We start from the raw sequence: 26184 nt of genomic DNA, 5'->3' as shown, positions 1-26184 counted from the left end.
CATTTAAAGAAATAGGTATTTATTTCTGCTCAGAGACAAATAAGTTAATGATATAGTCATGTTAACAAATGCCAGATGTCATAGTTCAATATCAGAGCCAAATTTCATAGTAATATGACTGCAAATGAGAGAACTATATGACATTCAATGGCAAGAATACAGAGTTCATCCCTGGCTGGGTGGCTCAGTTGGTTGGAGCATTGCCTTAAACACCAAAAGGTTGCAGGTTCAATTCCTGGTCAGGGCACATACCTAGGTTGCGGATTCAATACCCAGTTGAGGCGCATATGGGAGGCAATCGATGGATGTTTCTCTCCAACATCGATGTTTCTCTCTCTCTCTAAAAAAAATCAATAAAAACATATCTTCAGATGAGGATAAAAAACAAACAAACAGTGAGTTCAAAATAATCTTTGCCATGCTAGTCAGTAATAATTGCCAGGACCCACTGCATATTTATCATCTCTGGAGCTGTCCAGTCATTTTACATGTACAAACTTACTCGGTTTCACAATAGTCCCGTAAGTTAGGAACCCCCATGTTATTGATAAAACTAGAGAGGCTATGCAGCTTGTGCATGGCATATATAATGGGAGTAGCAAAGCCAGGATTCAAACTCAAGCTGCCTGGCCCCAAAACCTTCACTTTAAAACACTATAGAAATTTACACTGTAAGCAAGAATTTTATTTCAGTAACAAATCACCATCCATCACATTAATGCTGTAAATTGAATTTTTTTGATTTTGCAGTTTCATTTGTATCTAATATAGGTTGTCCCCCCAAAAACGTATGCACACACTGAATAATTATAAAGGCAGTGTTTATTAAAATACATTTCACTTTCAAAATTGAGCTATCAGCTGTTAAAGTGTATATACATTTTTGGGAAAAGACCCTGTAGGTAACACACTGAAAAAATTTAGAGTTGTATAAAAATATAAGGTGTTTTTATACTGAAGTAGCATTAAAATTTAAAAAGCAATTTAGTTAACTGCTACGTCACTGACAAGGCCTTTCTAGATGTGACTGATTTGCTACTTTGAATCTCCGTAATATGTAACCATCATAAAGTCAAACTAAATTCTGCCTTATATCATAATCCCTTTATGTACTACTGTAAACATCTTGGAGAGCCTGTATTGCAACTTATCATTATTACCCCTATAATACCTAAATAGTGCGTTGAATAACACACTATTGAGTACAAGAAATGTCACATGATTTTCTGAGGGTTGGTTGCAGTGCACTCCCTGCAAACAGCCATAAATAACTACACGAAGTCTGACGGACATATTCTCAATATGACACAAAGCTGAAAAGCCTGTGCTCTATTAGCAGCTTTACCCACCGATGACTCAATGTGTATGTAATCTTGGTCCGCTGCTGAGCCTCCTTCTGCTAATAGGGAAGAAAGATATTGGTGACATCAGGCAAAAGAAGGTGCTATACAGGGTACAGGCACATTATGCTAATTATGCCTTTTGACCCTCCTATTTAAGCCTAACGGTATTCTAATATAAAAGGACTTTTACTCTATAACTGCTTAAAAAAATAAGCAAATGAAACTCCAAACAAGAGGCCTTTTAGAGATGCAAAGGGAATTTCTTTTTTAAAGAACCATTTTTCATCCTTTGCCCAAGGTAAACCAGCCCTATAAAACAAATTATGATTCTTTCTCTCTTGACAATGTCATCTCTACTCCAAAGACAAATTTGATTTCTAATATTTAGCTCCTCTAAGCGTTTTTACAGATTCCAGCTCATTATTGATTAACCACTGAGTTCTGTAAGCTTTATCCCTAAATATATGTGACATCCTTTTTTTAAAAAAATCATCATCTTTACTCATATAGACCAGAGGATCTCAGTGTGGTCCCAGAATCAGCAGCATTAGCATTACTCTGGGAACTTGTTTAACGTGGAAATTATTAGGCCCTATCCTATATTCTATGCTTTAACCAAGCCCTCCAGTTGATCCTGAAGTTTACGTTAGCTCTAACCCAAACTGTCTGAAATTGTCTTCTAACTGGTTTCCATACCCTGTCTACTGACTCTAGATATGTATCTTAATATATACTCTATGCATCCACAGATTTCATCAGTGGTTTTCCATTTACTGGAGTAGTGATTTTTTTAAAAAAATATGGGTCTGTTGACCTATTACAGATGATAGTGAAGGCAATCCAGTAGGTCAAGACCAGTATTGAATTTTTTTAAAGTAAAATTAGAAGCAAACACAATATATCAGAAATCATCACATACAGAATTATTTTGTTAAACTTTGCTTCAACTGTGCATGTGTGTGTTTGTGCGCACATACACACGTATATCTCCTATTACAGTTGATAACTGAAAACGTTTGAAAGACATTTGCCTAGAACAGTGCTTCTCCTACTTTATTCACTCTCACCCAGGGATCTCGTTATAATGCTGGTCAGGGAAGGTTCCGGAGGCTCTGCATTTCTAACAGGTTTCCATGTGATGGCCAGACAGTCTTGGACCTCACTTCTAGTACCAAGAGCTATTCAAATGAGAAATCTTGGAATACTGCTAAACTTGCTACTTCAGCTTCCAGAATTCATGGCATAGTAGGTTTTATTGAACCTGAGATATGGCAGATTTATAATATGCTAGAACATTTTACTAAATGTTCAGAGAATTGGGATAGTGGTGTTCTAGGTGTTCTGATGGGAAAACATAAAAATTTTTGCTTTAACTATGGTTGTTAGCAGTCTTTAAAAATGAGTTTCCTGCCCTGGCTGGCTTGGCTCAGTGGATAGAGCGTCAGCCTGCGGACTGAAGGGTCCCAGGTTCGATTCCGGCCGAGGGCACATGCCTGGGTTGTGGGCTCGATCCCCAGTGGGGGACTTGCAGGAGGCAGCCCTGATTAAAGATGTTTCTCTTTCATCGATGTTTCTATCTCTCTATCCCTCTCCCTTTCTCTCTCTCTAAAAAATAAAAACATTTAAAAAAAAATGAGTTTCCTATTTCCTGGAAACTTAGGAAATGAATAAAATGAGTTAAAATTAGTTTTCTTTGATGAGTAATAATTTTGAATTGCCTCAGGATAATCTAACATTATCTCAGGAAGTTAGCTACAGGAACTCTATAGGATAATATAAATGTGTATGTAGAAGATATAGAAAAAAAATGGGCTCAATTTAATAAGCACTGGCCTCAGATTACACTCTGGATATTTAAATGTTTAACCAAGATCCTGAAATGAACTGCAATTGGGGGGAGGGGATGTCTCTTTTTTTTAATCAAAGTTGAAGGGGGGGAAATTATCCAGTTCCAATTAGTCAGGACCAACCAAAAATGTCAATCATGCTATAATTCATTCACAGAGCAACTAACTTACTAGATGCTTACTCTGTGCCAGCTACAGACCTATGAGCTGGGGACACAGAAATGGGAAGACAAAAGCACCTTCTGGAGAGGTGCTTTGTCTAAAGGATTCTGTATATTTCAATGTCTCTGCAGCTGATTGGATGAGGATTTCTGCTGGGTCTTTCCTATTGATTTCTAGATAAGGGCAGAAACAAGACTTTCATTTTTTCTTTTAATTTTCCATAGCACCTGGCACAATGCTCTGCAGGCCAAGTACAATAGTTGATAAATGTTAATGACTACTCAACTCTTTCATTCACCAAATTAATAAGTGTACTTGAAGAGAATATGAAATGCAGCTGACTAATGGCCCAATCTGTGCCATTTTTGTTATCTAAGAGATCTGGTCAAAATGAAACATTCATCTGTGCATTATAATAGCCAGCTATATCACCCTGAGCTTTATAAAAATGCATAGTTCACTGAGGATTGACTATTCTTGACTACCCACTTCCCTTCATTTAGGCAGACACATGGGAGAAATGAGAAACCTAAACAGATTCCTTTCCCTCCCTCCTCCCACAAAAATGAAACTTCTCCAGATTCTCTGGTAACCTATACAGATATTAAACCATCTTTACCATCACACACAAAAAAAGTGAACTTTGGGTGATGGATCTCCAGTCCTCAGCTCAGCTTCAGGTCTGTTCTTCTATTGAAAATACCTGCTTTTGTTTCATGGTTATCAGATGTAACAGGGCCTTCAATCTTAAATATCATTTACATCCATTAAAGTTTTTCTTTCTTTTCAGTTTAAATCATCCACAGTGATCACATACAAAAATAAATTTCACTTTTAATGAAAAAGGGAAACTGCAAAATGAATTATGCAGTTATTTAATTTAGGAACTTGAAAGTAAGACAAAACATGGGTATTTAGGGAGAAATGCAAAGATTAAATTAATAGTCAATAATACTCACAAGAAATCTAGATCACTTAATGATACTGCTAGTAGTTATCTAAAATGGGTGTGTGCTCAGGAAAGGACATATTCTTAGTTTTATTATCTGGCAAAAGTTACAAGAAAGAGTTGGGGTATATTTTACAATATGGACCCATGTGAGAACAGAAAAGCCCATACAGAATAAACGGGAATATAGACTAATAAATAATTTAGCATCATTTTATGGAGACTCCAAAGCCAATAATAAATAAGTACTTAAGTACATCAAAGGGATAAAGTGAGCTAATGCACAGATGTAACTGTTTAAGGATTAATGGATAACTAGTTCACTTTAGGATATAGAGGGAACAGGATGGTGAGACAAGAAAGTCACTAATTCTTAAGGAATGGGATCTAGAGGAATTTGGGAGCAAACTCTGGGAAGGGAAACTGGTCAGTGAATATAAACCTAGACAGAATGGACAGGACAGCTGGCCTTTCCCACCTGTACAGGCTCCACTGTTTCCTCTTTCTCTGTCTTTTGTATCTCTCTCCATCTCTGATTGCATATTCCCCTCCTTTCACATGTCTTTTCCTCAACTGGACAGAACATGAGCGTGAATCATTCTTTGTACTGTGTTTTATATATATTTGTAATATTTACTATCTTGTATAGATTTTTGTAATAGTTCTTGTATTTTGATAAGGTGAAATCCTCTTTGCTATAAATTTTAAAGTCAAGCGAGCTAAGTTATTTAGACATCTACTTTTCTCATGACATTTATCTCCTACCCTTTTTAAAAACTTGAGCGGCCTTCCAATTTCTTTCTCTTTGAGGCAATGGCCCATATAAAAAAGGCTCATCGTCTCAGCTTATGTCTAACAAATTCTCTCACATTGAGGTTTATGTCGTTCCCCTCCCCCCCATCCAATTTTATCCCTTTATAAAAAAACTAATTTCAGTTTCTATATAAAACCATACCTAAAATCTACTATTAATTCACCATGCAACTTTCTGTTTAGGCTAACTAGTCCTAGGTCCTTGTTTACCTGTTAGGAGGCAGTATAGTATACTGGCTAAGAGTACAGGCTCCAAATTCACAGACCTAATTTTAGTCCTCTGCCACTTCCTACTTGTGTGACCCTGGGCAAGCTGCTTGACCTTACCAAGCCTCAACTTTCTTAGCTGCAAAATAGACACAATAATTGTACCCATCCCTCACAGGGTTACTAAAATATTAAATAAGTTTAAAGTTCTCAGCATATTGCTTAGCATATAGTGCTCAAAAACTGCGGACCATTCTAATTTTTCAATAGGCCTTTAACCCAAGCTTTTCAAATAAGGCTTTCTTCTTAACCCCTATACTTTTCAAGTCCCTCGTATGTCAAAATATTGGACCGTACAGTTTCTAACTACATGCTATAGCTTTTATTTTAACCCACTCTCAGGTTTTCCTTTATGTACCACTCAAGTTGATTTCCTATTTTCAGAATGTCTTTCTTCTTGGAGCAGTAGGATATAATCTGCTTCTTAACTTCTCAATATCCTTTGAGATAAAAGGTAGATTATCATTGTCTCTATCTCAACAGATTAATTAATAGGGTCTAGAAGCTTAATGAACTAAAAAGAGGCAAAATGGTCAGTGAGAAGGACTAAAATGGGAAATTACCATTCATGATACTTTATTAATATTCTGATCAGCTAACCTTGCTGGGTTTGCCTGAATTTACTAACTTGTTTTATTTGTTAGATACATATTTAACACTGTGCTAGAATGTAAAAGGTTAAAAAAAGATCGATCTGGTCCCTGACTTGAGGAACTTCTAGAAAACAATAAAATTAATGGTTACTATGCAGTAAGGGTCTTTACTACAGACATTAACAAAGTTGAAATGGGAGCAAGCACAGTGGACAGATATCCAAATCAGATAGCATCCCATTTTTTTATCATAATAATGGGTGAAAAGGAACTCTTGAGTCTAAAAAGAACACTTAATTCCTACCTTCACTTTTTTGCCACTTGTGGTATAAAGGGAGACATATTAATTTTTTAATCTACAAGGAGGAAGAGGGAAAGTACAATGGAAGAACAACCAACATTGTGGATTTTAAGTATCTCCCTCTACCAACCAGTCCCTCAACTCTCCCTGTTTCATGTTTTTAAAACTTGGGTAAGTAACTTCACATTCTGGACTTACTTTTGCTTTGTCTATCAAGCAAGTTAATATACTCCATATTCTATGATAAGTCTGGAAAAGATGACAGATCAAGGTCCCTCGTATTGAACTCTACAAATTGGGTATTTTCTGATCCAAAAAGGCAGGCAAGAATCTTCCCAAGGAAGGGGTTAGGAGTAGGAAGTAGGGTCTAGGGAACAAGGGACAGTGAAGGAGGCCGAAGCCAGTTCTCACCGAAAGGATCTTATCACCCTCCTGGAGCCGCCCATCCAGGGCCGCAGCCCCATTCTCTTTGATGCGGCTGACGTAGATGCCACTGTCGTTGGAGACATACTGCTGATCTGTCCCACCGACGATGTTGAAGCCCAGCCCTGAGAAAATCATGGAGGAGTTGTGAAGGAGATAGGGGTGAAGAAAAAGAAAGGGATTAGAGAAGAAGAAGGTAGAGAGAGGAAAGGCCTAGTAGAGAGGGGAGGCTGGTGAGTCAGACTGATGTAGCTGGTGAATATTCAGGGGCAAGGTCAGTGACTCTATCACCAAGAGTGCTCAAGCGTATCTAGAACTGCCCACTCAGATCAGGTAGAAATAAAAATACAAACATAATGGTCAACATGGTTTGTTGAATATAAAAAGAAAGACCTATGTTAACTCAGTGAAAGAATAATGGTGATTCTGATAAGATGTGCTTCTGTTCACATTTGATTCTGATTCTGTTGACGGCACTCAGTGGACCCAATTCTTGACTTTCCTTTTATTAATGTAACAGGGTTAGCTGTGTCCATGAGAAGAAGCTATGCATTTAACTAATTAGCAAATAAACCATTCTTAATTTAGTAGAAGAGAGATTACTAACCAAACTTTACTTTCCATACTTCTCCCAACTTTTGGGAGAATTTGTGTATGGTGGTATTTTGGAAGAAATGGTCTTGGTAGTCTTATTTATTTTTTCTATTTTGAGTTGAGGGGGCAGTAGTGTAAGTGTTGGAAGGAAACCTGGGAAATAGAAAGGTAACTGATGCTTCATGATAAAACTAAATTGCCAAATTCACTCTTCTTTCCTTTTCTACCTCAAGTGCAAACAACCATGTACTTGGGTACAGCGATTGCTAAGTTTTATTTGCAGTAGAAAACTGACTGAATGATTAGCAATTCCCCATTTCTGCTTCTCCCCCGCCCCAGGTAACCATCATTCTTTCTATTCTTCGCTTCTAGGAGTGACTATTTTAAATGGACATAAAATTTCAGTTACACAAGATTAAGTTCTAGAAATCTGATGTAAAACACTGTACAGATAACAATAGTGTATTGTACACTTAGAAATCTGTTAAGAGCCCTAGCCAGTTTGGCTCAGTGGATAAAGTGTTGGCCTGAAGACCAAAGGGTTCCAGGTTCGATTCCAGTCAAGGGTACATACCTCAGTTGCAGACTTCTCCCTGGCCTGGGCCCTGGTCAGGGCGCGTGCATGAAGCAACCAATCTATGTGTTTCTCTCACATCGATATTTCTCTCTGTCTTTCCCTCTCTCTTCCACTTTCTCTAAAAAAAATCAATGGAAAAATATCCTTGGGTGAGGATAAATAAATAAATAAAAACTGTAGTGTTGATTACATAACTCAATCATAATTTTTTAAAAATGTATTTTTATTGATTTCAGAGAGGCAGGGAAAGAGAGAGATAGAAACATCAATGATGAGAGGGAGTCATCAATTGGCTGCCTCCTGCACGCCCCCTACTGGGGATCGAGCCTGCAACCTGGGCATGCACCCTTGACTGGAATTGAACCCGAGACCCTTCAGTTCGCAGGCTGATGCTCTATCCACGGAGCCAACCCGGCCAGGGCTCGTAATTTATTTTTAAAAAATCTGTTAAGAGAGTAGATATCATTTAAATGTTTTTAACACAAATAAAACAAAATAAACCTGACTACCAAAGTACTATTTCCATGTACCAACCATTAAATTGTGGGAAGAATTTCAGTTTATTAAAACCATTGTTATAAAGGGATTTTATCTATGCAATAAGAAGAAAAGGAACTTCTCTAGGGTTTTCTTTATGTCAAGTACTGTAGAAGTGAAAACACAGTGCAAAGAGAAAGGAGATAGTTTAGAAACAATTAAAAAATAAAAAATCTGGTAGTACAATTGGCAGGAATAGCCATAATTACTAGCCTACTTACTGGTTTCAATAGAAAGCAGATACTTAAAGAGGCATATGTGGGCTTTCTGAAAGTTCTCCTCACTGGTGGGATGAGAACTTACATGTAAAGCTCATAATATTAATATAAGCACTAGAAAATTAATCTGTGATTTAAGAAAATGCATGGCTGAAGAGAGAAGCAGCAGGAAATATTTCACTTAAATAGCATAAGTTGTGCACAGAATATCTGCAGCTAGAGAATGAAAAGAAGGATTTAAGATACATGATAGGAGAACTTCTGGAATATGACTATTTCAACTTCCTTGAAGGGTAGGGTATAAAAAATTTAAATTTACTAAGTGATTTCTCTTAGAACACTCTTAATTTGTGTTATCGTGGGTGGCAGGTATTGGAAAGGGGCTGGTGGAGTTCTTTGAGATAAGATGGAAAGGTAGGTGGAGCCTACCTTATGGAAGGCTTTGAAATGACTTCAAAACTGTGACAGGTTTACCCTAGATGGCTCAGTGGATAGAGCCTCGGCCTGCGGACTGTCAGGTTAGATTCTGGTGAAGGGCACATGCCCAGATTGCGGTCTCAATCCCCAGTAAGGGGGCGTGCAGGAAGCAGCCAATCAATGATTCTCATCATTGATGTTTCTATTTTTCTCCCTCTCCCTTCCTCTCTGAAATTAATATAAATATTTTTTTAAAAAACAACTGTGAGCCGAAACCGGTTTGGCTCAGTGGATAGAGCGTCGGCCTGCAGACTGAAGGGTCCTGGGTTCGATTCCGGTCAAGGGCATGTACCTTGGTTGCAGGCACATCCCCAGCTGGAGGTGTGCAGGAGGCGGCTGATCGATGTTTCTCTCTCATCGATGTTTCTAACTCTCTATCTCTCTCCCTTCCTCTCTGTAAAAAATCAATAAAATATATTTTAAAAAAAAACACACAAAAAAAACCAACTGTGACAGGTTTGAGCAAGGTGGCTCAGGGCAATTAGCCTCTCTCAATACTGGAACAAACTATTTGGAGAAAATCTTTCAATGAAATCCAACATCCTAATCAAACACTACTACAGCTGCCACTAGAAATCTTGGGTAGAAAGCAGGTTTTAAGCAGATGAATGCAATATAGTAGTAAGAAAGAGCAGGGGCCTGGCTGGTTTTCTCACTGGTTAGAGCAGGGGTCCTCAAACTATGGCCCGCGGGCCACATGCAAATACAAATTTGTATTTGTTCCCGTTTTGTTTTTTTACTTCAAAATAAGATATGTGCAGTGTGCATAGGAATTTGTTCATAGTTTTTTTTTAAACTATAGTCCGGCCCTCCAACGGTCTGAGGGACAGTGAACTGGCCGCGTTTAAAAAGTTTGAGGACCCCTGGGTTAGAGTGTTAGCCCGCACACTAAAGGGTTGAGGGTTCAATTCCCAGTCAAGGGCACGTAGCTTGGTTGCAGGCTCAATCCCTGGCTGGGAAAGGGTACATGTGGGAGGCAACCAATCAATGTGTCTCTCTCACATTGACGTTTCTCTCTCTCCGCCCCATCTCCTTTCCAGTCCATATAAAAGCAATGGAAAAATATCCTCGGATGAGAATTAAAAACAAGGAAAGAAAGAGGAGGAACTTTGCTACTGGTTATTTAAACCTACAGAACAGTGTCTAAAAAAGAAGAATGGAAGAAATCTTACTGAAATTTCCTAAAAATAAACCAGTGCAGTCTATTCCCTCCAGAAATCCCATCATACAGGCATGTTTATAACTTATTGCTGCTTCAGTTGTAAATGAACCACACCACTTAATATGAAAACTCCTGGACTGATGATAGGAAATCCCTTTCTTCAGCCAGAACATTTACAGAACTGAACTTGTGACCGGGTCAGAAGACCAGGGTCACAAGTTATAATTCAAAGCACTACTGTAATAAACAGAAGTCACCAAAGTACTGAGTAGCAGCAACATTACCAATTCAAATCTGGTCCATTAAAAATCTACATAATCCCCAGTTCACGTGTCCATTAAAAATTACTGGTGGTTGGCCCTGGCTGGATAGCTCAATTGGTTAGAGCATCATCCCAATATGCCAAGGTTGTGGGTTCGATCTCCAGTCAAGGCACATACAAGAATCAACCAATGAATGCATAAGTGGAACAACAAATCACTGTTTTTTTTTCTCTCCCTCTCTCTAAGAAATACATAATAATAAATCAATAAGTAAATAAAAAATTACTGATTGACCATGTGTCAGGCACTGTGTTATGTTCTGAGAAAGACATAAAGCTAAACTAGACAGTTCCTGCTTTAACCATAAACAGAAATTTACTCCTTTTCCTATCCCTTTTAGATTTTGCAAAAGTGAATTAAAATCAGACCGGGTCACAAATTAACCCCATAACTTAATAGATATGTGGACTAAAAAAAGTCATTGCACCTCTGATCCACAGCTTTCTTTTCTGTAACATAAGGATTATAATTGTTACCCTCTCTAACTCAAAAGGTAGTTGTTAGGATCCAATAATCTTAACAAATCTGAAAAAAAAAGCCTTATAAACTAGAATTGCACTAAGAGTAGTTGTTAATGAACTAGTAGTACCTGCTTACAGCCCCAAACCAGACAGTTTGATGGAGAAAGGATGAATAACTATACAGTACAAATGTGAATAAACCTGAAATATAGAAAAACAGAGAGATTAAAAAGTCCATCCAGCCTGCTGGTGTGGCTTGGTGGTTGAGTGTTGACCTATGAACCAGGAGGTCACTGGTTCAATTCCTAGTTAGGGTACATGCCCAGGTTACGGGTTCAATCTCCAGTAGGAGACATGCAGGAGGCAGCTGGTGAACGCTTCTCTCTCATCATTGATGTTTCCATTTCTCCTGCTCCCTTCCTCTCTGAAATCAATAAAAAGTGTATTTTTTAAAAGTCCATCCATCCATTAACAGGACAAGACTGGACGAACTCAAACTTTAAGTATGTCTATAACCTGTAACCCAGACATTTCTCCTCATGAGTAGTATCTACGAAGAGTGGTATTTAAAATAAGCAATAATCAGTCCAGTACATGCACCAACCAACTGCAAGAGATGTCAGCTGGAAACAAAAAGGGAAAGACCATCCCAGTACATATCTGTTATCAGCTGTCTTTTAGAACAATCTGCCATAAACAGGGTGGACCACATTTCCTGTTGGTCTAGGAGTCTTGATATACTCCTGTAATCAAAATATTCCCCTTCAATTTCAAAAGCATCTCAGTTTGGACCAATGTGATCATCCTATCTATAGGCTGATGTAAGAATGTGTTAATTGCAGCATGTTTTGTGATAGTGTGGACTGATAGTAATTTAGGTGTCTATCCTTTGGGGAATCAGTAACTAAAATATAGTTAAAAGTTAGAAGCACTAAACAATCCTATATAATAAAAGGGTATTATGCAAATTGACCGAATGGCAGAATGACCAGTTGCTATGACATGTACTGACCACCAAGGAGCAGATGCTCAATACAGGAGCTGTCCCCTGGTGGTCAGTACACTCCCACAGGGGGAGCACTGCTCAGCCACAAGCAGGGCTGATAGCTGGCATGGCGAACGCAGAGGCTGTGGTGGGAGTCTCTCCTGTCTCCGCCTCTGCAGCAGCCTAAGGCCTGTCAGTCAGACATTCCTCGAGGGCTCCCGGACTGCTAAAGGGCACAGGCTGGGCTGAGGGACCCCTCCCCTCAAGTGCAGGAATGTCATGCACCGGGCCTCTAGTCATATATAAAGTAATGGAAGTTTAAATTTTAATGTTGATATTAATAGCACAATATCTTCTTATAAATTAAAAACCCATTCGCACAAAACAATATTTTAAAAAATGCAGGCATATTTAAGGACATGTGGAGACACATCAGAGTAGGTAACTATTAGGGAAAGATACAGGATGAGGTTAGAAATGAAGGGTAAAAATAAAACGGAAAAAAAAAGGATCTTGCATGTACTGATGATGACAATGTGTTATGGAGCTAAAGGATATAATTAATTCAGTTCTCAGCATCTACAATCCAAAAGGGGTTAAGGGAAGTGAGCAAAGAAAACGACTACTAGTAGATTCACTAGAGATAAAAAAAAAAATAAATTTTAAAATGTGATGTGAACCAAAATATCTCAACTGTAGTCACTAATATGGGGGAGGAGGGTTAAAATGGAGTCAGGAGGCTTTTAAGAAAGTGGGGCCTAACAGCCTATGCATATTTGAGCCTCAATTCTCAGAGCTGCTATTAAGTTGTTAAATCTGTTGCTAAAACACAGCTCAAGGCTGAGTCATCAATATCCTGGAACAACTGCGACATGGACACTCATGGAGTTTACCACCCTCTTGTAGTTTTTGCCTCCCTTGTTTGCTTTGCCTATTGGAACTAAACAAACCTTATTAACCTGGCCAGTAATTCTTCATTTGCATGAAAGAATTACAGTCTGTGATTTCTGCCTTTAAGAACCCTTTCTTTGTTCTTCCCGGGACACAATTTATTTAGGTTGCTACCTGAATCTATGTATCCTGGGCTGCAGCTTCTTCTGCTCATATAAATGCTGTTTACTCTTTACTATGGTCTAAAATTAATTCTGGTTTGCAGTGGCAAGATTAAAATGGGTGGCTTAGTCTCAACTTTAGAAGAGAAGTCTTCAACACAACAAAAGTAAGTATGGTATAAGAATGATACCTCCTCCATAGGACTGGGAGAGAGTGTGCCTCGTTTAAGAGCCTTGGAAATTTAAACAAGAAATGTCTTCTTGTGGACTGCTCCTATTTCCAGGTCTGGACCGTGAGCTTGTTTTTGAATAAGAACAGTAATAGCAGCAGCAACCCCTAATATTTTTGAGCATTAAGTATGTACCAGGTATTCACTATGTACTGCACATATATTATCTCATTTAATCTTCTCAACAAAATTTTACAGGTGAATTTAAAAGGTGAGACATAAAGACATTAGGAAACTTTATAAAAGGTCAGTTAGCTCTTCGCAAAGCCAAGACACTAAGCTCGGATGTTTAATTCCAAAGTCTGAGTTATAAACCATTTTACTATTCTGTATCTTTGCAGAAAATATAAAAAATGGCTTTAGAAAAAAAGTCTTTGGGCTGGCTCTGAATAACAAGTGTTGGGATAATTGTTGCAGAACAGTCCCCAAGGGTGATATATTCCAGAGAAAGAATTGGTCATTCTGGAGTTTTGTCACCTTAGTTAGGGCCCCTATTGCCAAACTTTCAGGCCAAAAAAGGAAAAACCTTTCATTTCACTCAGATTCCTGTCTATTAAATCTAAAAGTTATAAAATAAAAGACCAGTGTTTAACAATCTGTTATTCTAGAAATAATAAGTCTGAGCATAATTAAAATGAAACAAAACAGTCCACTAACACCAATGATAAATGCTGCTTGCTGAGTTATGAACACCAGACTGATATACACCTTATTTTCTCCCTATTTACCTACAGGCTTTTTCTATACAAGATAACTTTATAATTTCCCTTAGACATCAATCCAACTCTACTAAATACACAACCCACTGCTTATTTATTTTGTGATAAGATAAACATAAAATAAAACTGTGTGCGACATACAACTCACTGTTTGTTTAGTAGTAAAATATATGTAACATTTTAACCATTTTTAAATGTGTGACATTAATTCAATGGCATTAAGTGCATGCATAATGTTGTTGTGCAGCCATCACTATACATATCCAGAACTTTTTTATCATACCAAACAAAAATTCTGTACCCATTAAAGAATAACTCCTCACTCCTTCTTCCTCCAACCCCTGAGAACCTCTATTATACTTTCTGTTTCTATGAGTTTGCCTATTCTACATGCCTCAGATAAGTGGAATAATTCAATATTTGTTCTTGTGTCTTGCTTACTTCCCTTTGTACAATGTCTTCCAGGTTCATCTTTGTTGTAACATGAATCAGAATTATTTCATTCCTTTTAAAGACTGGGTAATAATCCACTGTACATACATACCACATTTTGTTTATCTAGTCATCTGTCAATGTACACTTGATTGTCTCCATACTTCGGCTGGTGTGAATAATGCTGCTGTAACACTGGTGTACACATATCTGCTCTAGTCCAGAAAGCTGTGAGTCCTCAAACTTTCTTCTATTCTCTAGCTATTAGGAGGTGAATGGGTTTTCTATTTCTGAAAAAAGGCTGATGAAGTTTTGATGGCGATTACATTGAGTCTGCAGATTGCGTTGGATAGTATTACTTCCTTAACATAAATCTTCCAATCCATGAATGTGGGATATATTTCTACTTATTTTTGTCTTTAATTTCTTTCAGCCAAATTATATAGTTTTCAAAGTATAAGTTACTGCCTCCTTGGTTGAATTTACTGACAGTATAAGTATTTTATTCTTTTTGATGCTATTGTTAATGGAATTTCTTGCTTAATTTCCTTTTTCATATTATTCATTGTTAAATGTATAGAAACTTAGCTAATTTTTGTTTTGTAGCCTGCAACTTTGCAGAATTTGTTATTAATTCTAATAGATTTTTTTGGTGTAGAATCTTGAGAATTTTGTACATATAAGAAGATTGTGTTGCCGAAACCAGTTTGGCTCAGTGGATAGAGCGTTGACCTGCAGACTGAAGGGTCCCGGGTTCGATTCCGGTCAAGGGCATGTACCTGGGTTGCGGGCACATCCCCAGTGGGAGATGTGCAGGAGGCGGCTGATCGATGTTTCTCTCTCATCGATGTTTCTAACTCTCTATCTCTCTCCCTTCCTCTCTGTAAAAAAATCAATAAAATATATTTTTTTTAAAAAAGAAGATTGTGTCTTCTGTAGACGCCTTTTATTTCTTTTTCTTCCCTAACTGTTCTGACTAGAATTTCCAATACCATGTTAAATGGAAATGGTGAAAGCAGGCATTCCAGTTTGTTCCTGATCTTAAGAGGAAAAAACTTTTATTCCTACATCATTGAGTATGTTAGCTGTGGATTCTTCATATATGACCTTTGTCATGTTGAGGAAGTTTCCTTCTATTCATAATTTGTTGATTGTTTTTAACATGGAAAGGCATTGAATTTCCTCAAATACTTTTCCTGTTGAGATAATCATGAGGGGGTTTCCTTCATTCTATTAACATTATGTATTACATTGAATGTTTTTCTTAAATTTCTTTGCATTCTTGGAATAAATCCCACTTTGTCATGGTATATAATCCTCTTAATATGCTGCTGAATTAAAACAATGTAGCTCTATGATCAGCCTAATTTACTGTATAGCAGCAATTTCTGGATCATGACCACAGGAAGAAGGGCCCAAGTACAATCTAGCAGCTTCACTGAGTTGATGAGATGGGGAATCAAAGTTTGTGGAAGATGAGGTTGCTAGAAATTATAGGGTAAAATTCTGAAAAGGAGGTAGTCAGACAGAAAAAAAAGGAGTTTTAGGTACCTGCATGTGTCTTTTTACCAAGTACTAGGTCATGCATATGCAGAGTGAAACTCCACAAGGTTGGACACACAAAAACTAGGGAGTTGTATGCTGAGTAATTCTCATTGCTCACATAAGTCAGGGAGATCTTCAAGTCCAGAGGTTAAATTACTAGGCATTTTTTGGCCCAAAATTATTATATATTCCCTGGAGGAACTCTCTGATACAAAGATGAAATATGTCACTTGTTATTGTTACCTCTCCCAAAAGACAGTAACAAATACACATTGACAAATAAAGACAGAAAGAGGGGAAAACCTTTCACCTCAAAGGAACAGAAAGATGGTCCAACAATAAAAGCATGTATTATGCCCTCCTCATCCCAGTGCTTCATCTGACAGGGGCAACAAAGAATATGGCCTACCAAAGACATGTCAGGCAGTACCTGCCAGGATCTGTACCGAGGCCTCTTTTTATTGCTCCTAAACTTCTTTTTCAAATATCGAAGTAGGCATTCTTATTCTCTCATTCCAGAATGAGTCCTTGTTCAAGCACTGAATGTAAATGCCTGGCCTCTGCTACATCATGTCTCAGTTTGCTTCAGTGCTTTTGAAATGTTTCAATCTCTTCATTTTTGCCTCAAAATACTATCTGTACCCTCTCCACTACCCTCTTTCCAACTTTCTCTTACTCCAACTCTTCTTGCCCAACATACGGTAAACTGCACAATGTATAATCATTGCCATTGCCTGAATATACTTTAGTTTTGTACAAAGGGAAAAATAACATTATCTAATTTGTTTCCAAAATGCTTCTTAAAGGCGTTTAATATTTTCTTTTGTTGTTGTTGTTGTTTGCCTGAAATGATTCATTGCCTCTGACTCTTTAAGGAACACAATATATCTGATGCAGATCCATAGCACTTTCATTATTCTGCCTCTTGAAGGTACTTGACACACGCCTATAATTATCCTCTTATTGAACTTCAACATTCTTTTTTTAAAAATATATTTGATTTTTTACAGAGAAGAAGGGAGAGGGATAGAGAGTTAGAAACTTCGGTGAGAGAAACATCAATCAGCTGCCTCCTGCACACCCCCCACTGCGAAGTGCCTGCAACCAAGGTACATGCCCTTGACCGGAATCGAACCTGGGACCCTTCAGCCCGCAGGCCAATGCTCTATCCACTGAGCCAAACTGGTTAGGGCCATTTTTAAATTTTTTATTCTAGCATCCATGATTTCTAATCATAATGTAGTAAACACTAAAAGAGTATTTTTAAAAATAGCTTCTCCTCATTTCTGAGTCCCCTGAGACCAATAGTTTGTTCTTATTCATAATCTAAATATAATTTTTTCTTCAATACATAATTTTCACCTTACTCAAATATAATAATTGGCTACTCTGCTGCCTAGCCACATAATTTCAGAGAGGAAGGGAGAGGGAGAAATAGAAACATCAATGAGAGAGAAACACTGATCAGCTTCCTCCTGCTAATTGTGTCGATGCTCAGCCACTGAGCCACACCAGCCAGGCTGATAGTCTTAATCAGAGAGATATCTAGCCTGGGTCAAAAAAGCTTCCTGGAGGTGGTGATTCTTGAATTCAGTTTTAACCACTAAATAGAAAGGGGAAGGAATCAAGACGGAGCCTTAAAGAAAGGGTAAGTTTCGCCCTGGCCAGTGTGCTCAGTGGTTAGAGTGTTGGTCTGCACAACAAAGGATTGCAGGTTTGATTCCGGGCCCCACCAGTTGGAGTAGCGTGTAGGAGGCAGTCGATCTCTGTCTCTCTCTTTCTCTCTCTCTCTCTTGTCTCCCCCCCACCCCCCGCCCCTTTCACTCTCTAAAAATCAATGGAAAAAATATCCTCCAGTGAGGATTAACAACAACAAAAAAGAAAGGTTAAGTTTCCACAGTAACATGGAGAACTTTTAATCATCCATTCTCTACCAATCTTAACAACCTCATCTCCCTTAACTCTCCTTCTATCCAAGCTGGCTTACTCACTGAGTTCAGAATATGCTTAATTTATTTTCTTTTCTCAATTACTGCTTAGGCCAGCCGTGGGCAAACTACGGCCCACGGGCCGGATCCTGCCTGTTTGAAATGAATAAAACTAAAAAAAAGACCATACCCTTTTATGTAATGATGTTTACTTTGAATTTATATTAGTTCACACAAACACTCCATCCATGCTTTTGTTCCAGCCCTCTGGTCCAGTTTAAGAACCCATTGTGGCCCTCGAGTCAAAAAGTTTGCCCACCCCTGGCTTAGGCCATACCCATCCCTGTTCCTCACACTAGCCTAAAGTCAATCTGCAAAATAAACATAAGTTCTATCTTGTTGTAATTGGTCAATCTGGCCCTTATCAACGACTCTATTCTTTGAACTTTTCCATCACAGGATCAGATGAACACATTCCCCTACATACTTCCTTTGCCCTCCTATTACATTTATGCAGGTCATAATCCTTAACCATCTGGACCTTTGCACAGAGATTTAACTTTTTACATGAGAATGCCAATCATGTAATTTCCATGAGGGCTAGACTTCATGTAATCAAGAGAAAATAGAGCAAGGATATAGCATTTCAGTCTCAGATCTATTTGGTACCTGAAGGAATAGATCAAAAAACTGTGAGCAACTGTCTCAGGTTAAACAGAAAGCGCATGAGAGGTTTGTAGAGGCTTAAATGCCTGGACTTAATGAGTTTTCTTGTTTTTAGGTTCTCACCTTGACATGCCCTGGCTCTATCAACAGCAAACTATAAAAACTTTCCACTGTGGATTGTGTAAGTCATTTAAGATGCCTCAAATCCTTTGGGAATAAGGCATGATATTATAAAATAAAGGTCAGGAGAATGATCAGAGTCAACTCCCTATACATGGCTACTCTACTGGGATGTAGCATATGAAACAGTAGAATCAAGAGATCTGGGTTAAATTCCTGGCTCTTGAAACTCACTGGCTTTAGAACTTGGGCAAATCCTTAATGTGGAATAATCACTTACCCTTAATGTGGATTATTCACTTACCACTCAGTGTTGCTGTGAAAATTAAATGAATTAATACATATATAAAGTAACTAGCACAGTACCAAGAAGATATTTGCTTAACTATTCAGTATTAAAACATTATGCCAACCCATTTATCCCTGCAACTCCTTTTAAGAGAGTAGAGAAAGAGAGATCTTTCCCCACTTTTTAAGGATCTATCAGGAGCAACTTGCTAAGCCCATTGAAACTCAGTCCTGAACAAGGAGTCCTAATCCTAATACCCAATGTACAATAGGTTGTCTTTATGACCAATCTCTACCTGTTTCAGTGGGGAGGTTGTTGGGGGCGGGGGGGAGCAGGATTAGATTCTGGTCATATTTCTTAGAGTAACAGAGTCTTTCCAACATTAAGAACTCTCAATTTGATAAAGGAAAAAATAGGTTTAAAGACTTAATTAATCAAGCTGGACTCCCATAGACAGAAAACTGATAGAGTGCCATAAAGCATAAAAGGTGAACTCTTCAAACCCTTGAAGACATTTGAGATCGTGACCACTGCCTTTGACAATTCTTCAAGCACCAACTATTAGTCCAAAATGGCAGGGATCATAAAATAAGATGTGAAATGGACCAAAGAATCCTGAACTCCTGGAAGTGGAAAAATGTGCAAAGTCATCTGACCTAAGCCTCTCCTTACACAGCTGAGGGAGCTGGTATAGGAGAGAAGCCAAACTGCACGCCAAGCTTCTTTATGCCTCCCCAGACACCTCATTGTTTTAATTTTCCTAAGATTTCATTATTGCCTTTAAAGTAACCAAGATCAGACAGAACAGTGCATCTGCCTTGCAAAATGGGCCCAAAACTGGAAATATCCACAACTTTTGCCCCTGACAGAACACTGGCACCAAAAAAAGCAAAGATATATACGTTCTTGCAGTTACCTGATTAAATTATCAAGTTCCTGCAGAGGAAGTTGTACCCAGACAAAGAGTGACAATACTGTCCACAAACAGAAATGCATACTGAGAACTAGAGGCTTTTCATAGTTCTTCTATAGAAAGAAAGATCCCTATGGGGACTACCAAAATCACTGGAAGTTTCCAGTGGTGATAACTGACTTCTTCCTTGTGTATCTGCATGCTGATACAGTGGAAAAAAAAAAAAGCTGAATTAGACTGTGAGACTTCTTAGGAATACCACATACCAGGTAAGGAACTCTGGGAGGTAATAACAGAAATTTGATACCTTTTCTTATTAACTGAACCAACCAAACTTCCAATGACTGTTTTAATCTAAGTTCAATCCAAAATTTGTGATGCTACTCTCTTGTCTATCAACTTATATGAGTATGATATGAACCTACTTAAAGAAGCCACCAGGTGAATAAACACATATATAGTATAGAAATTAAACCACTTTTGGGTGAAATATATTAGCTAGATATAATTCTTCTTCTTAATTAGTCCCTTGAAGTTTGTTCTAACTGCAATGATTCAGAAAAAAGATGTTAACATCTGTAAGATCAACACAAAATTTTAGTGAATGTGAGCTAAACATCAAGCAACACTGTTAGGCAAATACCAAAAAAAGGTAAAGTGATACTATATTGAACTTTAAAAATATTTAGTGACTAGAACATGCAAGATAATATCAGAGTTCTGCTCTCCTTTAATAAGGAGATCCTGAAAATATTGTTGGATGCTACAGCCAAAGGACTATGTCAAAGTACGTTAAATTCCTAAGAGACAAGAATAAAACCTCAAACCACATCACAAGAGATCAAAAGTAGGCTACAGCAGGAAGAGACAAAACAGAAGCAGAACAACTAGATGCCTTTAAATATTTACAGGGCAACCAGAAAAGGAACTACCATTGTTTTAATGGACCCTATGAGAAGATCAAGTATCAATGGATGAAAAACATAAAAACAGCCCTGCCACTTTGGCTCACTTGGTTGAGCGTCCCATGCAACAGGAGGTTGCTGGTTTGATTACCCAGTCAGGGAACATGCCCAGGATTCATGCTCAGTCCCCAGTAGGGGGGCATGCAGGAGGCAGGCGATAGATATTTCTCTCTCTCTCTCCCTCTTCCTTCCTCTCTCTCTCCCTCTTCCTTCCTCTCTCTAAAGACAATAGAAACATTATTTTTTTAAAAAAACAAAAACAAAAATCAGAAAGACAGATTTTGGTTTAATAATTTTCTGTTAGCTTTAAAGTCAAGAAATATTGAAGGTGAAAGGAGATATTTACATAAAACAGGAAACTAAGAAACTTAGGCATAAGAGCCTTTGATAAAGGTTTAGGAGCTCATATGGTACATGACACGAAACCATGCAGATTAGCCACGAGTTATATTCTGATAAGTAAAGTCACCTTCCAATTTTTTCTAACAAGAAAGAAGGCAAAGTATGAATGATTCTGAAAGCCATATTTTATGGGGAATAATTTATAAATGGTGGTCAGGCTATTACAAAATTCCATGTGAGAAAAGATTATGGACTGTTCTAGGTAGTGGTGATGGGAACAGAAAAGAGTGGAAGGCTCACAGAAACATTTCAGAGATGGAGCTGCTGGTACTTAATGACTTATTGGAGACTCTTGGAATAACAGTATTTAGTGGGATTTACTGTGTTAATCTCGCCATTCATCTATTAACAATAACAACCGTAATAGCAGATACTTAGTGCTAACCATGTGGTAGGAAATGTTCTAAAGACATTACATAGTTTAATTCATTTCATTCTCATAACCCTATGAAGTGTATTCTATTAGGCACATTTTACAGAGGAGATACTAAGGCTTACATCAGTCAAATGGGTCAGAGAATAAATATCAAAGAACTAATAGGATATCAGATGCCAGATTTAGACCTACATAATCCCACAGCTAAAGCTCTGAATCCATACACTAGACAGGTGCAAGGGAAAGGCAACAAAATTCGAGGCAGGCAGCATGCAGTATTGGTAACAGCCCAGAGAGTGAAGAGCATCAGGGGGAAGAGGACTGTTGGTAAATGAAGATTTGGGCGGTATCAGAATCAGGGAACCATTATCCATGTCAAGAAAATGGTTGGCACCCCAGAACCACGATGTGCTTGTTTAAAACACACACACACACACACACACACACACACACACGAACCCAAATGATAAAATACCTGCTTTGAATCCAACTTCCAAGAGACGGGACCTAATAATTAACTTTTTTTTTTTTTAAGTAAAAACCCTGGTTAATTTTGAGGCAGAACCAGGTTTGGGAACTTTTGTAATAGATCGCTAAGGTCTCTTTCTGCCTTAAAATTCAAGTTGACACGAAGTGACTTTCCCAGAAGCGAAAGGAGGAAGGGAGCGATACTAGCACCAAGAAAACGGCTGTGCATTTTAGTCTACACCGTTTGTACTTCCATGTTTACTAACGTCTCTCATAGGAACAGGTATAGACCAGGCAATGGGAGGAGGCGTGTGTTGTTCACTGTGTGCTGGTTAAAAAGCAGGCTTTCTCCCACGATTTTCTGGTACCATTAGCAGAAAGAAACCTGTCCTGACTACAATAGGTAATCCAACTCAAAAAAAAAAAAAAAAAAATGAGACGGATTCCTCAGGTCCTTGTCTGGCTATCGATGGATGCCAAAATATTCTTCTACTACATGCTCAAAAGCGTGGCAGGAAACCGCTAGATTGGGGGCTGCCAGCTCTGAGTCCAAAAATATCTGGCTCAGAAGAAGAGGTGTCTGCTTTGCAATCACACTTAAAGGACCCTGCTCCCAAAGATGCCCAATTCCGCACGTACCTGAGGGTCCTCGGGTAAGATTGATCTCTTCCTCAGTGACCAAACAATCCACTCTTCCGTTCATATTTTACTGCCTGTCTGGTTTCCTACCTGGTCAACTAGTACTCGTACAGGTGAAGGTGAATCAATCTCAGCGGGGCGCCTAAACACACCGCACTTTCGGTTTCTGCGGCCCCTGGACCGGAAGAGGAAACGGGGAGCGCGGGGATTGTAAGGAATGCTGGGAATCGTAGTTCTGGTGGCGGAGGCTTTGCGATCCCTAGGCACGCAAGTGAACCTGGAGCAAGTTACTGTTGCGGGTGGGGGATGGAAGGAAAGCAAAGGTGAGAGACATAAATAAAGTCAGAGTGTGGAGGAAAAATTAAAAGGAAGATATCCTGCAACTTCTAGGAAATCTCCACCAATGGAGCAAACAACAACAACAACAACAACAAAACTCTATTATTCTGTGAGCACCATACCAGACTGAGCTGGGCGTCTCACACAATTCGCTCATATGATTGCAAAGACAGACAGAAACTTCACTCTTTTATGTAGCCAGGCAGATACAATGCATGACATGCACGTTTTCACGGAAGAGGACTTAACAGCACCGTTTGCTATACACCCTTTGGTAAGTCCCCTTTTTGGTGGCCATCTGTGTTAGTTAATTGCCATAACCAAGAGTAAAAATTACGGTTGCTTCCCGTCCGCTTGGAGGCTCCGCTTCCCCGCTGGGCTCTCCACGTCCCTGTCGGGCCGCGGAAGGGGGGCGGGGGGGGCGGGGCGTCCTGGAGCGGTCCTCCGTGCGTCCGCTTGTCCGCCCGAGCGTGTTCCTGCCTCCGCTGCCCTCGGCTCGGCGCGCACCCCGCGACACCGAGGCCGAGGGGGGCAGGGGGCTGCCAGCCATGACCCCCCTCGGAGCCGGCGTGAGGGGGTCGAGATGCAGTGACCTGCCAGCCCTGCGGTGGCCTCCCTCCTGCAGTTGCCCCCTCTGCCCACGACCCAGGGGGCCCGCCCCTGGCACCACCACCTGCCACCGTGTCGACCTCGTCGCTGCGGCGCCTTGTGAAAAACATCGTCCACAACTACTCGGAGGCCGAGCTCAAGGTCCTCGAGGCCACGAGCAACGACCCCTGGGGCCCGTCCAGCTCACTCATGTCTGAGATCGCCGACCTCACCTACAACGCCATCGGAGATCCCGAGCATGATCTGGAAGCGGCTCAGCGACCACGGCAAGAACTGGCGGCACGTCTACAAGGCCATGACGCTGATGGGGCACCCCATCAAGACGGGCTCGGAGCAGTGCCAGGAGAACATGTACGCCGTGCAGACGCTCAAGGACTTGCAGTACGTGGGCCGGGACGGCAAGGACCAGGGCATCAACGTGCGCGAGAGGAGGCCAAGCAGCTGGTGGCCCTACAGCGCGACGAGGACCGGCTGCAGGAGGAGCGAGCCCACGTGCTCAAGACCAAGGAGAAGCTGGCGCAGACTCTCATGGCCTCCTCAGCAGCAGTGGGTTGGCAGGGAGGGGCGTGGGGGGCGCCCAAGGCCGAGCAGGTGTGGCTGCAGAGCAGCGGGGAGGAGGAGCTGCAGCTGCAGCTGGCCTTGGCCATGAGCAAGGAGGAGGCGGACCAGCCCCCGTCCTGCGGCCTGAAGATGATGTCCAGCTCCAGCTGGCCCTTAGTTTGAGCCCAGAGGAGCACGATAAGGAGGAGCAGATCCATCATGGGGATGACCTGAGGCTGCAGATGGCCATAGAGGAGAGCAAGCGGGAGACCGGGGGTCAGGAGTCATCATCCCTCATGGATCACACTGATGTCTTTACAGCCCCGGCTCCTCTGCCGGCCTCGGACCCCTAGGGTGGGGGGGGGGAGGCAGCACCCATGGCCACTACCATCCCCACAGCCACCCCTGCCTCAGACCCTTGGGTGGGACCTCCTGTTCCTCCAGCTGCTGACTCCTGGGGTGGTCCGGCCCCTACCCCGGCCTCTGGGGACCCCTGGAGGCCTGCTGCCCCTGCGGGGGCCCCGGCTGACCCTTAGGGTGGGACCCAGGCCCCTGCAGCTGGAGAGGGGCCCACCCCTGACCCGTGGGAGAGCTCAGACAGTGGGGCCCTGGTCGGTGGACCACCAGCTGCTGATCCCTGGGCTCCAGCCCCAGCCTTCTCAGACCCCTGGGCGGGGGAGGGGCGTTACCTGCCAAGCCCAGCACCAACAGCACTGCAGGAGCTGTGCCCACTGTGGTCCCGGACTCTGCCCACAAGCTGTTCATCGGGGGCTTACCCAACTACCTGAACGATGACCAGGTGAAAGAGCTGCTGACATGGTTCGGGCCTCTCAAGGCCTTCAACCTGGTCAAGGACAGCGCCACCGTGCTCTCCAAGGGCTGCGCCTTCTGTGAGTATGTGGACATCAATGTCACGGATCAGGCCATGGCGGGGCTGAACGGGATGCAGCTGGGGGACAAGAAACTGCTGGTCCAGAGGGCGGGTGTGGGAGCCAAGAATGCCACACCGAGCACCATCCACCAGTCCCCCGTGACCCTGCAAGTGCCAGGCCTGCTGAGCTCCCAGGTGCAGATGGGCGGCCACCGCACGAAGGTCCTGTGCCTCCTGAACACGGTGCTGCCCGAGGAGCTGCTGGACGACTGGGAGTACGAGGAGATCGTGGAGGACGTGCGGGACGAGTGCAGCAAGTACAGGCTGGTCAAGTCCATCGAGGTCCCCCGGCCCGTGGACGGCTGCGGGAAGATCTTCGTGGAGTTCACCTCTGTGTTTGACTGCCAGAAAGCCATGCAGGGCCTGACAGGTCGCAAGTTCGCCAACAGAGTGGTTGTCACAAAATACTGTGACCCCGACTCTTACGCGGGACTTCTGGTAGAGGCGTGGGGGTGGGTGGGCCGGGCTGTCATCCCCCATGCCCCCTCCCTCTTTCCCCCTCCGTAGATGACCGGGCAGAGGAGTGACAGCCGAATGACAGGCGGCAGCAACTGAAAGGGCAGCAATTAAGGGTGAGGGGTGGAGGCGGGGGTGGGGGGGGAGGGATGGGAAGTGTGCACACGGCCCACACACGCACCCACAGACACAGAGGGAAGGGGTCTGGTTGGGGAGGGGTGCACGGCAGGGTCGGGTAGGACCCCACAGCTCCTCCCCAAGACAGCCTCTCCTCCCTCATACCTCACCCCCTCCTCCCCTTTTCCACTGTAGGAACAGCGTGTTTATATTTTATGGCCAAACTATTTTGAATTTTGTTGTCTGGCCCTTTGCCCTCCCTCTCCCTCCCCAGCTCCGCAGCTCCAGCCCTTTGGCCTCTAGTCCTCCCCTTGGCTTCTTAACGTAGTTGGTTCTCTCCTCTCCAGTCCCATGGCCCTGCCCCTCCTCCTCTGTGGTGGTTTCATATTTGCTAAGACGAATTTGCTCATTAAACA

General features: G+C 41.2%; 1 protein-coding gene and 1 pseudogene across 1 annotated transcript in view; one reads left to right on the top strand and one right to left on the bottom strand.

Moving 5' to 3' along the window:
* SYNJ2BP (synaptojanin 2 binding protein) overlaps window positions 1-22946 on the bottom strand; it is a 32107-nt gene extending 9161 nt beyond the window's left edge. Inside the window, exons 1-2 of the mRNA XM_070417317.1 lie at window positions 22777-22946; window positions 6687-6823 (exon numbers count right to left, since the gene is read on the bottom strand). Coding sequence (XP_070273418.1) covers window positions 6687-6823; window positions 22777-22840 — 201 coding nt within the window. The 5' untranslated portion in view covers window positions 22841-22946. The remainder of the gene's footprint in view (window positions 1-6686; window positions 6824-22776) is intronic.
* Window positions 22947-23691: 745 nt separating this feature from the next.
* Window positions 23692-25751, top strand: LOC139008132 (epsin-1 pseudogene; annotated as a pseudogene).
* The last annotated feature ends 433 nt before the right edge of the window (window positions 25752-26184 follow it).

The sequence above is a fragment of the Myotis yumanensis genome, unplaced genomic scaffold, assembly GCF_028538775.1.
Source record: "Myotis yumanensis isolate MYYU_CA2020_CCGP unplaced genomic scaffold, mMyoYum1.0.hap1 SCAF_1, whole genome shotgun sequence".
NCBI lineage: Eukaryota > Metazoa > Chordata > Mammalia > Chiroptera > Vespertilionidae > Myotis > Myotis yumanensis.
The sequence above is the reverse complement of the archived record's forward strand: the minus strand, read 5'-3'. Positions and strand labels throughout refer to the sequence as shown.